The 14759-nt window shown below is 38.9% G+C and overlaps 1 protein-coding gene across 1 annotated transcript; it reads left to right on the top strand.

Moving 5' to 3' along the window:
- The first annotated feature begins 1064 nt into the window (after nt 1–1064).
- Nucleotides 1065–13956, top strand: cpn1 (carboxypeptidase N, polypeptide 1). The gene is made up of 9 exons (XM_058062119.1): nt 1065–1556; nt 4496–4692; nt 6046–6201; nt 8077–8253; nt 8313–8424; nt 11495–11634; nt 11728–11827; nt 13424–13542; nt 13648–13956. The coding sequence occupies exons 1-9, from the start codon at nt 1316–1318 to the stop codon at nt 13756–13758; spliced, it is 1353 nt and encodes a 450-aa protein (XP_057918102.1). The 5' UTR covers nt 1065–1315; the 3' UTR covers nt 13759–13956.
- The last annotated feature ends 803 nt before the right edge of the window (nt 13957–14759 follow it).

Genomic DNA, 14759 nt, shown 5'->3' with positions numbered 1-14759 from the left:
TCCGTTATATGCGTATACCGGAAAATGTCCGTTTTACGCATATATCGGATTTATATCCGGTATATGCGTGAATCGGATTTTATCCGTTATAAAAAGGCACTTCCTTGACTATGTTTCCAATGTACCTGGACGCGCAGGCAACGCTGCAAATGACGTCGTATAGCGGCCTGTCACGATTCGGCGAATCGGAGCGCCACGATGCGGCCATCCGATATATGCGAGGGAAATTTAATGGAACGGGACTGGAGATTTTGTCAGAAATAGGCGAAATCCGTTATAAAAAATCCGATATATGCAATGAATTTTTATTGGAAATGCATTACAGAAAAATCGGTTCTTTTTTTTATCTGTCCGTTGTGAGCGAATTTCCGATATATCCGAGTCCGATATATCCGAGGTTTACTGTATCACCAATACTCCTTGATAGTGAACAGTGGCTGGCTCTGTTTCAACTGTCCACTTGGAAAAAATCTTTGCTTTCCCTTCCCCTTTGCTCTGTTTTTGAAACTTCCACAAGCAAGTTGCTCAACTCCAAGTAGGGTTTGACTGACAGCTCTGCTTGAACATTATGTCCAATGTGTGTGTGTGTGTGTGTGTGTGTGTGTGTGGAGTGTGAGGGGTTGCAGTCTCAGCATGGCATGGCCTTGTATCTTGCAGGAGTTCTAACTTGCAGCATTCGCTTTCTCATGTGACTACATTATACAGTACTACAAACGTATCCGGAAGGTTGCTTCAGAACTGTAATTCATCTTAAAGCTACACACACACATATATGGTGAAACTGTGTGTTGACTTAAGAGTTAATGAATGCATGATTGAAGGCTTGCAGGGGCAGTGAAGGCAGCAGTGCCTTGGAAACAAGGCTCTTTTTTCCCAGGAAAGAGAGTGGAAACAAAGGGGGGGACCTGAAATGAGTGGAAAAGAAATCCTGGTGTTTGCACAGACCCCCAAAAGTAAAGGGAGGGGGGGGGGGTGGAGGAGGGGGGGGGGTGGAGACTGAAGCATTCCGCCTAGCATTTAAAGAGAGTAACATGTACTTGAAGAGGAGCCACAGGGAAAAAGGAGAAGGAGGGAAGCAGCTGTTGGAGGAGGAGAGTGAGACAAAGAAGGAACAAGGGGGGCTGTCCTTACTTGCTCTTCGATGTGGGAGGGGGCACACATTTAAAGAGCAGCCCAATCACTGGGTTTGCTGTGTGCACAGACAAATATATATATATGTATATATATATATATATATGTGTGTGTGAGATAAAAGACCCTGAACGCATCGTCCCTTTTCGCCGTTTCCACTCGAGAGCCTGAAGGCGTCACCGTCATGCACTACCGGGCCAGGGCTCCTCTTCCCTGGCTCCCCGCGCTCCTACCGGGGCTGCTGGGGCTCCTGGCATCCGGTTCGGAGTTCCAGCATCACGGCTACGAGGACATGGTGAGAGCTTTGTTCGCCGTCCACAGCGAGTGTCCCTACGTCACGCGCATCTACAGCATCGGACGCAGCGTGGAGGGACGCCACCTCTACGTGCTGGAGTTCACGGATAACCCGGGTATCCACGAAGCATGTGAGTGGGGTTTCTTCTTCTTCGATTTGCATTTCAAAACAAAAACAAGCAAAAAAAAAAAAGTGGGGTTGGTTTTTTTTCCCTGTTAAAAAAAAAAGACATCCTGCGTGGAAGTTGTTTATATTCGGGTAGAGAAAGTGGTTCCTGAATATCACGAACATCAGAGAACAGTGGAAAAAAAAGTCACATCTGTCATTCATTTCAAGTGCGACAAGTTTTTTTTTTTTGGGGGGGGGGGGGGGCGGGGGGGGGTAGTAAGGTACAAGTCACCACAAAACCTGGTTTTAGTTTGCATTGGCCGATGATCCAGCTTTTCCATTGGTGCATTTAAAGGAGAATTACCTTTGGGACTATTGGGGAATAGTCCGGAGTACCCGGAGAAAACCCACGCATGCACGGGGAGAACATGCAAACTCCACACAGAGATGACCGAGGGTGGAATTGAACTCGGGTTTCCGAGCTGTGAGACCTGCACGCTAACCACTTTCATGACATTCATTCATTTTCTACTGCTTATCTTTATGAGGCTAGCGGTTGATGCTGGAGCCTATACCAGCTGACTTCGGGCGAGAGGCGGGGTACACTCTGGACTGGTGGCCAGCCAATCACAGGGCACATATAGACAAACAACCATTCACACTCACATTCATACCTATGGACAATTTGGAGTCGCTAATTAACCTAGCATGTTTTTGGAATGTGGGAGGAAACCGGAGTACCCGGAGAAAACCCACGCATGCACGGGGAGAACATGCAAACTCCACACAGAGATGACCGAGGGTGGAATTGAACTCGGGTCTCCGAGCTGTGATGCCTGAGCGCTAACCACTTTCATGACATTCATTCATTCATTCATTCATTCATTTTCTATCGCTTATCTTTACAAGGCTAGCGGTTGATGCTGGAGCCTATCCCAGCTGACTTCGGGCGAGAGGCGGGGTACACCCTGGACTGGTGGCCAGCCAATCACAGGGCACATATAGACAAACAACCATTCACACTCACATTCATACCTATGGACAATTTGGAGTCGCTAATTAACCTAGCATGTTTTTGGAATGTGGGAGGAAACCGGAGTAAAACCGGAGAAAACCCACGCATGCACGCGGAGAACACAGAGATGACCGAGGGTGGAATTGAACTTGGGTCTCCGAGCTGTGAGACCTTCACGCTAACCACTTTCATGACATTCATTCATTCATTTTCTACTGCTTATCTTTACGAGGCTAGCGGTTGGTGCTGGAGCCTATCCCAGCTGTCTTCGGGCGAGAGGCGGGGTACACCCTGGACTGGTGGCCAGCCAATCACAGGGCACATATAGACAAACAACCATTCACACTCACATTCATACCTATGGACAATTTGGAGTCGCTAATTAACCTAGCATGTTTTTGGAATGTGGGAGGAAACCGGAGTAAAACCGGAAAAAACCCACGCATGCACGGGGAGAACATGCAAACTCCACACAGAGATGACCGAGGGTGGAATTGAACTCGGGTCTCCGAGCTGTGATGCCTGCGCGCTAACCACTTTTATGACATTCATTCATTCATTCATTCATTTTCTATCGCTTATCTTTACAAGGCTAGCGGTTGATGCTGGAGCCTATCCTAGCTGACTTCGGGCGAGAGGCGGGGTACACCCTGGACTGGTGGCCAGCCAATCACAGGGCACATATAGACAAACAACCATTCACACTCACATTCATACCTATGGATAATTTGGAGTCGCTAATTAACCTAGCATGTTTTTGGAATGTGGGAGGAAACCGGAGTAAAACCGGAGAAAACCCACGCATGCACGGGGAGAACATGCAAACTCCACACAGAGATGACCGAGGGTGGAATTGAACTCGGGTCTCCGAGCTGTGAGACCTGCACGCTAACCACTTTTATGACATTCATTCATTCATTTTCTATCGCTTATCTTTACAAGACTAGCGGTTGATGCTGGAGCCTATCCCAGCTGTCTTCGGGCGAGAGGCGGGGTACACCCTGGACTGGTGGCCAGCCAATCACAGGGCACATATAGACAAACAACCATTCACACTCACATTCATACCTATGGACAATTTGGAGTCGCTAATTAACCTAGCATGTTTTTGGAATGTGGGAGGAAACCGGAGTACCCGGAGAAAACCCACGCATGCACGCGGAGAACACAGAGATGACCGAGGGTGGAATTGAACTTGGGTCTCCGAGCTGTGAGACCTTCACGCTAACCACTTTCATGACATTCATTCATTCATTCATTTTCTACTGCTTATCTTTACGAGGCTAGCGGTTGGTGCTGGAGCCTATCCCAGCTGTCTTGGGGCGAGAGGTGGGGTACACCCTGGACTGGTGGCCAGCCAATCACAGGGCACATATAGACAAACAACCATTCACACTCACATTCATACCTATGGACAATTTGGAGTCGCTAATTAACCTAGCATGTTTTTGGAATGTGGGAGGAAACCGGAGTACCCGGTCCACCCCAGGGTGGAATTGAACTCGGGCCTCCAAGCTGTGATGCCTGCGCGCTAACCACTTTCATGACATTCATTCATTCATTTTCTATCGCTTATCTTTACAAGGCTATGGCTGGAGCCTATCCCAGCTGTCTTCAGGCGAGAGGCGGGGTACACCCTGGACTGGTGGCCAGCCAATCACAGGGCACATATAGACAAACAACCATTCACACTCACATTCATACCTATGTACAATGCAAACATGAAAACATGCAAACCCCACACAGAGATGACCGAGAGTGGAATTGAACTCTGGTCTCCTAGCTGTGAGACCTATGCGCTAACCACTGCTCCACCGTGCAGCCCCCTATAGTTCCTAGTTCCAGTTAAAGTGGAACACGACCCATGACACACAGCACAGTACAGCACAGCACTTTTTATTTTAACCTCTCCTGCAACCCTCCGCTTCTGCATTTCCTTCCCCCAGTGGAACCCGAGTTCAAGTACGTGGGCAATATGCACGGCAACGAAGTGCTGGGCCGCGAGCTGCTCATCAAGTTCTCACAGTTTCTGTGCGACGAATACCGGGCCAGAAACCATCGCATCACAAGGCTCATCTACGACACACGCATCCACATCATGCCTTCCATGAACCCTGACGGATACGAGGTGGCCGCCAGACAGGTAAATAAATAGACGTCATAAATAGGTCAATAAATAAAAGTAATAAATAGGTAAATAAATAAAAGTAATAAATAGGTAAATAAATAGAAGTACATGGAAAATGACAAAAATGCTGTTATGACATGAGAACGTCTTTATGTCATGAGAAAAATGTTGCAACAAGGCATAATAATAAGAAATATTAGTAAAGTCATGACAATAAATCTGTTATTTGTCTGTATTTTTTAAACATATCAAGAATAAAGTCATGATATTATGATAAACACAGTGGATCGGTGTAATATTACAAGTCCGTAGTAAAAAATAAAGTATTGATATTATGACAATCAAGTCCTAATATTCTACCAAAGTTGTAATATTATGAGAATAAAGTCATAATAACATGACTATATAATAAATCATTTATTTTTGTGTCAAAAAATTCGCAGTACTATTGACTAATGGCATGGTATTATAGCAAATAATAATATTATATAACAAATATATATATTAAAATATTAAATATAATCTAATAATAAATATAATCTAATAATAAATAATAAATAATCTAAAAATATAATATTATATAAATAATTTAATATATTTTAAAATATAATTTTATATAAAAAATAAAAATAAAAATAAAAATAAAAATAAAAATAAAAATAAAAATAAAAATAAAAATAAAAATTAAAATTAAATATTATAACAGATAAATCACAATATTCTGCATAGAATTGTGAGAATAAAATCATAATATGACAATAAATTAGTTATATATTATAAAAGTAGAGTTCAAATATTATCAGAATAAAGTCATAATATGATTTCATTAAATGTAATAAATGAAATTAAATAATTAAATAAAATAATACATTTAATAATTGAAATTTTCCGCATTAAAAAAAATTCAGGAATAAAGTCATAAAGGTTTTTACTATTATGACAATATTTACGTAAGTAATTTTTTTGTAAATATGTGTAATATTCCATGAATAAAGTAACAATACAGTAATAAGGTTTTAATATTGTGACAATAAATCACCCCCCCCACATTTTTTTCATTTTTTTTCATTACAATCACACTAATGAATAAACTACGTAATATGACAGTACAGTATAATGTAGTATATTGTATTGCTATAACAACAAACTTAAAATATTATGAAAATGAAGTCATAATATTATGACAGTAAATAAAAAATATGGTATTATTACATTAATAACGGCATAGTATTACAAGAGTAGAGTCTATGGTAAGAAAAAAGTATGACTATTACAACAACGGTTGTAATATTATGTAATATTTTATGTATTTAAAGAGAATAAAATGATAATATTATTATTATTATGGTCTATTTATTGGTCTAACAGGGCCCGGAGTTCAACGGCTATCTGGTGGGTCGTGGCAATTCCCGGGAAATTGACCTGAACCGGAACTTTCCTGACCTGAACGCCCTCATGTATTACTACGAGAAGACGAAGGGGCGAAACCACCACCTGCCCCTGCCTGACAACTGGGAGCAACAGGTGACACAAAGATGGCCGTCTGCATTTCTGCAGTGTTCTGGTTATATGAATGATGCGTTCAAAGTCCACATCTTTGCTTAACTTACTGTAGTATCAACAGTGGAGTTGCTCTTATAAACTTACTGTGGGTCACAAAGGGGCCTGCTCTCCTTTGTGTTTACGCACAATGAAATATGGCCGCCTTCATGTGTTATGGGTCCATATGTGAGCCTACAGATTTAGCTTCAAAGCAAGCATGGCTGTAAACAAAGACCACTCATAATAAATACCTGTCCGACTGCTACCGCCAGGGTTCAAGGCTGGCATATACGTAGACCAGGCCTGGGACTAACAGTGTTTATTGTCCTGCATACCTCACACTTGGAGAGGTATTACTGCCGTGACGAGGAGCGTGTAGGCACAGTTCGGGGAAATAAATGGCTGCATGTTTGAAGTGTTGTAGCTGATTGGAAGCCATTGGTTTTTTTTTTTTTTTTTTACATCTATAATGGGGAAAAACGGGCCACTTTTTACACAAGCGTCACCTTAAAAACGCTTGTAATTGGTTTGTGGCATATCGTATAGAACATTTGTTTATACTAAAATAAACTAAAATAAATAAAAATGTAATAAAATGAAATGTAAACCAATTAAATAAAAGTAAATTAAATAAACTAAATTAAATAAAAGTGAATTAAATAAACTAAATTAAATAAAAGGAAATTAAATAAACTAAATTAAAAAAGTAAATTAAATAAACTAAATTAAATAAAACTAAATTAAATAAACTAAATTAAATAAAACTAAATTAAATGAAACTAAATTAAATGAAACTAAATTAAACTAAACTAAATTAAACAAAACTAAATTAAACGAAACTAAATTAAACTAAACTAAATAAACTAAATTAAATAAAAGTAAATTAAATAAACTAAATTTAATAAAATTACATTAAATGAAACTAAATTAAACTAAACTAAATTAAATAAAACTAAATTAAATAAACTAAATTAAATAAAACTAAATTAAACTAAACTAAATAAACTAAATTAAATAAAACTAAATTAAATAAACTAAATTAAATAAAACTAAATTAAATTAAACTAAATTAAACTAAACTAAATTAAACTAAACTAAATTAAATAAAATGAAATTAAATGAAACTAAATCAAACTAAATTAAATTAAATAAACTAAATTAAACTAAACTAAATAAACTAAATTAAATAAACAAAATTAAACAAAACTACATTAAATGAAACTAAATTAAACTAAACTAAATAAAATAAATTAAACTAAACTAAATTAAATAAAACTAAATTAAACTAAACTAAATTAAATTAAATTAAATCATGGGTACCACAAGATGGCACCCGCCTACCACCAGTGGTATTTGTGCCACGTTTTGAGAATCAATAGTCTATCGTACGTTGTATTTGTTACTCAAATTGCATGGCAGGCCAGATCAAATGCCCTCTCAGCGCCATATATGGCCCACGGATCTTAGGTTAACTACCTCTACCATATTTTGTGTGTGTGTGTGTGTGTCTGTGGAATGTTACTAAATAATGATTGTGGATTGAGGAAGATACATTGTTGGATCAATTATGCATACCTGAAGATTATCCAGCTTGTCTAAAAGTGAAAAAGCAGCGAATAAAGCAAAGGAACTACAAAAATTGTCCGGTTTAGCGAGCCAAGAAGTGAAGCCAGTATTTTAGGGAAGTACACAGAAAACCAGATGTCTTCAGTCCTCCGCAGAAGGCCATGTGCTGCTATTTTCAGGAACTCGGAAAACTCGGAAAAGTCCAAATCCATTCTCACGTTGTACAAACAAGATACTTATTATTAGCATTATTATTATTTTAGCATTATCTTGCTTTGTCATTCAATACAGGTTGAACCAGAAACACGCGCCGTCATCAAATGGATGCAAAACTACAACTTCGTCCTATCGGCTAACCTCCACGGAGGAGCTGTGGTGGCTAACTATCCCTTTGACAAGTCGCGAGACGCCCGTATCCGAGGGAGGACCACCTATGCCGCAACTGCGGATGACAAACTCTTTAGAAACGTAAGCAAGAAATTACAATTTAAATCGTGATTTTATATAATAATTGTAATATTTGTCAGTTGGCGAGGACCTACTCGTACGCACACAGCTGGATGCACAACGGTTGGAACTGCGGGGACTACTTTGACGAGGGGATAACCAACGGGGCGAGATGGTACTCGCTGTCTAAGGGTCAGTAAATGTCCACTAATTGTCCACTCTCAAAACCCATAGGGGGCAGAGTAGTACCAAAAAAAGACCTAAATATACCTCTATATATATATATATATATATATATATATATATATATATATATATATATATATATATATATGCCTATGTGCAGTTTTATTTACAATTTTTTGTGAATATATTGCGTCCAGGCTGCACGGACCCAGGTTCGATTCCCTCCATGTGGAGTTTGCATGTTCTTCCCGTGCATGCGTGGGTTTTCTCCGGGTACTCCGGTTTCCTCCTACATTCCAAAAACATGCTAGGTTAATTACCGACTCCAAATTGTCCATAGGTATGAATGTGAGTGTGAATGGTTGTTTGTCTATATGTGCCCTGTGATTGGCTGGCCACCAGTCCAGGGTGTACCCCACCAGCACCCACCACGACCCTCGTGAGGATAAGCGGTAGAAAATGAATGAATGAATAGTTTGATCTGGGGCTGCACGGTGGTCGAGTGGGTAGCGCATGGCCACGCAGTTAGGAGACCCGAGTTTGATTCTGCATCTCTGTTGAGTTTGCATGTTCTCCCCGTGCATGCGTGGGTTTTCTCCGGGTACTCCGGTTTCCTCCCACATTCCAAAAACATGCTAGGTTAATTAGCGACTCCAAATTGTCCATAGGTATGAATGTGAGTGTGAATGGTTGTTTGTCTATATGTGCCCTGTGATTGGCTGGCTGGCGACCAGTACAGGGTGTACCCCGCCTCTTGCCTGAAGACAGCTGGGATAGGCTCCAGCACCCCCGCGACCCTCGTGAGGAAAAAGCGGTAGAAAATGAATGAATGAATGAATTTGAGTGTGAATGGTTGTTTGTCTATATGTGCCCTGTGATTGGCTGGCCACCAGTTCAAAGTGTACCCCGCCTCTTGCCCGAAGACATCTGGGATAGGCTCCAGCATGTCCACGACCCTTGTGAGCATAAGCGGTAGAAAATTAATGAATTAATTTTTTTTTTTACCACCAAAGAAAAACAATTAAATGTCCTATCACATGGTTGTGACCACTTGTTGCTAGGCGGAAATTGTGGAGCAGTATCATTTGTTCCTTACTGCTAAATTTGTTGAGGGTGGAGGGCTTTGTTGCTCCAGCAGGAACAGGAAGTTGTACCGCTACCTGGTATTTAATGTCCTGTATTAAAAACAGTGCACCAACCGTGCCTTTAAGGTTACATTAGATTATAACAGACATGGTCACAATGTGCAAATTACAGGCTTTTTACGTGAAATTGAAGGCCTCTACCACCCCTGACATGAACCCTTTAACTCTGACTGCACTTGGACTGACCCCTCAGTTGAAAGTCCAAAGCAGGACCACCTCCTCTGGTTACTTATTAGTTGTTTTAAGGGAGACATGACAGTGCTGATTGTTTTATGTTCAACACAGATCAGTGACTCCATTGGGAAATTAATCTACATGAACAAACGTGTCCTATTTTTGTTGTTTCACTAGCCTATGGGGAAATTACGTTTGAATTACGACAAGCAACAAGTGGCCAATCAACGAGGATATGACCAGGGAAAAAAAAACTCAGCAATATATATTCATATGCTTACATTACTTGATCTGTTGATACTTGTCTATAAAAAAATGTGATTTATTGCATTGGTATTTAGAGAAGAAATTAAAAATTAAAAAAATGTACATAAGAAAGTAAGTACCCAGTTTGCAGTCTGGTATGTAGCCTAACTATCAATCTTATTTTCATAAAAAAAACAAAAACAAGTAGTCTTTGTAGCATTTTACAGTAATACAAAAATGAGCAAAAATGCCCAAAGCGTCACCTTAAAAACGCTTGTAATTGGTTTGTGGCATATCGTATAGAACATTTATATATACGAAAATAAACTAAAATAAATAAAAATGTAATAAAATGAAATGTAAACCAATTAAATAAAAGTAAATTAAATGAAAGTAAATTAAATAAAGTAAATTAAACTAAACTAAATTAAACTAAACTAAACTAAACTAAATTAAATTAAATAAACTAAATTAAATTAAATAAACTAAATTAAATAAAAGTAAATTAAATAAAACTAAATTAAACGAAACTAAATTAAATGAAACTAAATTAAACTAAACAAAACTAAATTAAATGTAATTTAACTAAAACTTAACTTAACTTAAATGTAATGTAACTAAATGTAATTAAATGAAATGTAAACCAATTAAATAAAAGTAAATTAAATAAACTAAATTAAATAAAAGTACATTAAATAAACTCATTTAAATAAAAGTAAATTAAATAAACTAAATTAAATAAAAGTAAATTAAATGAAACTAAATGAAACTAAACTAAATTAAATAAAAGTAAATTAAATGAAACTAAATGAAACTAAACTAAATTAAATAAACTAAATTAAATAAAAGTAAATTAAATAAAAGTAAATTAAATGAAACTAAATTAAACTAAATTAAATAAAACTAAATTAAACGAAACTAAATAAAACTAAATTAAACGAAACTAAATTAAACGAAACTAAATTAAACTAAACTAAACTAAACTAAACTAAACTAAACTAAACTAAACTAAACTAAACTAAACTAAACTAAACTAAACTAACTGAAATTAAATTAAATTAAATTATGGGTACCACAAGATGACCCGCCTACCACCAGTGGTATTCGTGCCACGATTTGAGAATCAATACTCTATCGTACGTTGTATTTGTGACTCAAATTGCATGGCAGGCCAGATCAAATGCCCACAATCACCACAAACATTTAATGCATGACTGCAAAAAAACACCAAATCCTGTCTTACTGGAGCTCTAAGTTCTTGTTTGGTCTGCTGAGTTCTTGTTTTGGTACACTCAATCAAGCTATTGTGAGAACAAGTGATATATATATTTATATTATTTATACTATGCCCATCTCTAGTACTGCTAAAAATAAAAGCTCTATGAATGTAATGTGCAAGAAGTAGCAAAGACACTCATGCAAACATGTAAGATTTGTTTTCACTTGAACATGGAAAGCGCTGCAAAGTTCACTTAAAAAAAAAAGAGTCAAATGTTCCATTTCTGTCGCAGGCATGCAGGACTTCAACTATTTATACACCAACTGTTTTGAGATCACACTGGAGCTGAGCTGCGATAAGTTCCCAGCCGAGTCTACGCTGCCTAGAGAATGGCTGGGCAACCGCGAGGCACTGGTTTCATACGTGGAACAGGTCTTAACACACACATACATAATGTTAGAACACCCATTTCATTGATAAATTTGCATTGTAAATAAAAAGTTCACAATGATTCCCTTTATTCAGGTGCATCATGGGATAAAAGGCATGGTGTATGACGAAAACAACAACCCTATCGAGAATGCTGAGATTTCAGTGTCAGGCATCAACCACGATGTAACTAGTGGTGAGTAGTTTTCCCTATCTGTTATCTTAAAGCAGGGGTCTCATTGGGAGTGACCATGATGGATAGGATCAGGAACGAGTACTTCAGAAGGACATTACATGTTAGCCGGAGGTAGCAGAGATGAGGATGCTGAGGTTCTCATTGGGACTGACCGGGATGGATAGGATCAGGAACGAGTACATCAGTGGGACATTACATGTTAGCCGGAGGTAGCAGAGATGAGGATGCTGAGGTTCTCATTGGGAGTGACCATGATGGATAGGATCAGGTACGAGTACATCAGAGGGACATTACATGTTAGCCGGAGGTAGCAGAGATGAGGATGCTGAGGTTCTCATTGGGAGTGACCATGATGGATAGGATCAGGTACGAGTACATCAGTGGGACATTACATGTTAGCCGGAGGTAGCAGAGATGAGGATGCTGAGGTTCTCATTGGGAGTGACCATGATGGATAGGATCAGGTACGAGTACATCAGAGGGACATTACATGTTAGCCGAAGGTAGCAGAGATGAGGATGCTGAAGTTCTCATTGGGAGTGACCAGGATGGATAGGATCAGAAACAAGTACATCAGAGGGACATTACATGTTAGCCGGAGGTAGCAGAGATGAGGATGCTGAAGTTCTCATTGGGAGTGACCAGGATGGATAGGATCAGAAACAAGTACATCAGAGGGACATTACATGTTAGCCGGAGGTAGCAGAGGTGAGGATGCTGAGGTTCTCATTGGGAGTGACCAGGATGGATAGGATCAGGAACGAGTACATCAGAGGGACAGTACATGTTAGCCGGAGGTAGCAGAGATGAGGATGCTGAGGTTCTCATCGGGAATGACCAGGATGGATAGGATCAGGTACGAGTACATCAGAGGGACATTACATGTTAGCCGGAGGTAGCAGAGATGAGGATGCTGAGGTCCTCATTGGGACTGACCGGGATGGATAGGATCAGGAATGAGTACATCAGAGGGACATTACATGTTAGCCGGAGGTAGCAGAGATGAGGATGCTGAGGTTCTCATTGGGAGTGACCATGATGGATAGGATCAGGAACGAGTACATCAGAGGGACATTACATGTTAGCCGGAGGTAGCAGAGATGAGGATGCTGAGGTTCTCATTGGGAGTGACCATGATGGATAGGATCAGGAACGAGTACATCAGAGCGACATTACATGTTAGCCGTAGGTAGCATGGTTGGAGCCTCTCTAATGTATTTATTTTGAACTAAAGTGTTTTAAATGGAGGGTGAAGAAAGACAAAGTAAGATGCCAAAATCTTACCACTTCCACATGGAATGAGAGGATAACTTGTTTTCACTCTATCATATCGGACATACATTTACAGTGTGTATGAATGGTTGTTTGTCTATATGTGCCCTGTGATTGACTGGTGACCAGTGCAGGGTGACCCCGCCTCTTGCCCTAATGAGGATAAACATCATTGATGATTGATGGATGGGATCTACTGTCATGAGGATGCAATCAAAGATTGAATACATTGCCCTCTAGTGGCTTAAAAGAGAAAGCACACCTTTAAAATGAAACTGTACATGCTACATACAGTTATGAAATATTTTTTTAACGTCTCTCCAGGACCAGATGGTGACTATTTCCGCCTCCTGTTACCGGGCACGTACACAGTAACAACCACCGCCCCGGGTTACACCGCCTCCACCAGCACAGTCACAGTGGGACCAGCTGAGGCCACACAGGTGGATTCCTTATCACACACAAGTCTTATTTAATATATATATTAAATATAAATATTCTATGGTGTTCATCATCTTTTTTTTTCTCTTACTCTCTCTTTGTGACAGCTGCATTTTTACCTGAAAAAGGCACCAAAACACAACCTGAAAACGAAGCACCACAACGGCAAGAAGAACCTGTCGTCCCCAAAGTCCTCCTTAAAACTGGGTCCAAGATGAGGCAGCAATTTCACAAACAAATATATCTTATATGAATAAACACATAGAAACTAAGGACGAAACTATGTAGCCCTTATGATTATGTATTGTTAATGTTTTTGTCTGTACTGCATAATTATTGCAAGACTGATTTATGTATTTATGTAAGATTATTGATGGATATGATGGTGATCGACGACTATTTGATGATTACCAAAAGTGAAAATAAAAGAATACTTTTTTTTTGTCACTTGTCAGTTTGTTTTCAGAGCATACGGCGAGTGTGTAAACCAGGGGTCTCAAACTCAATTTACTTGGGGGGCCACTGGAGCTCGGGTCTGGGTGAGACTGGGCCGCATCAGGTTTTCCCCAAAAAAAAAAAAAAAAAACGCATTTATTAAAAACAAAATAATTTTAATTTTTATTTATTTATATTAAAATTTAATTTTTATTTTTCTACACAAAATAAGATGAAAAATAAATAAACAAATCAAGAACAAAGAAAATCAATCAATCAGTAATAAATAAATATAATAATAATAATAAAACGGCAAATAATTAAAAATTACGAAACCACATATAGTTGGTGGGTAGACAAATATTTTTTTTCAGATTAAAATGAACAAAGCATTATTAGAGCCCTGTAGACATGACAAAACACGACTATAGTCACATTTATACTCTTTATTTACAACATATTGCGCAACTGCAGGGTCTTGAGACACATGCTAACTCGCAAACTCGAGAGCTAGCGACCTAAACGGTAGCCTTCAAGTTATTTCCTTTAAACTTAAATAGCCAAAAACGTACCACTTCCACACGGATAGCGAGGATAACTATTAACAGTTATTTAACCTTTAACATGAACATTAATCAAACGTCATAATAATTTTTTCTGGGTACATGATACCATACAGCATCCATATCAAACTTGCGCGGGCCGCATTAACATTAAACTTTCATATCAAGGCGGGGGCCTCAAACTAGTGTCCTGCGGGCCACATTTGGCCCGCGGGCCGCGT

The sequence above is a fragment of the Doryrhamphus excisus genome, chromosome 22 (genome assembly GCF_030265055.1).
Source record: "Doryrhamphus excisus isolate RoL2022-K1 chromosome 22, RoL_Dexc_1.0, whole genome shotgun sequence".
NCBI classification, from domain to species: domain Eukaryota; kingdom Metazoa; phylum Chordata; class Actinopteri; order Syngnathiformes; family Syngnathidae; genus Doryrhamphus; species Doryrhamphus excisus.
This window is presented reverse-complemented; position numbering and strand designations above follow the sequence as displayed.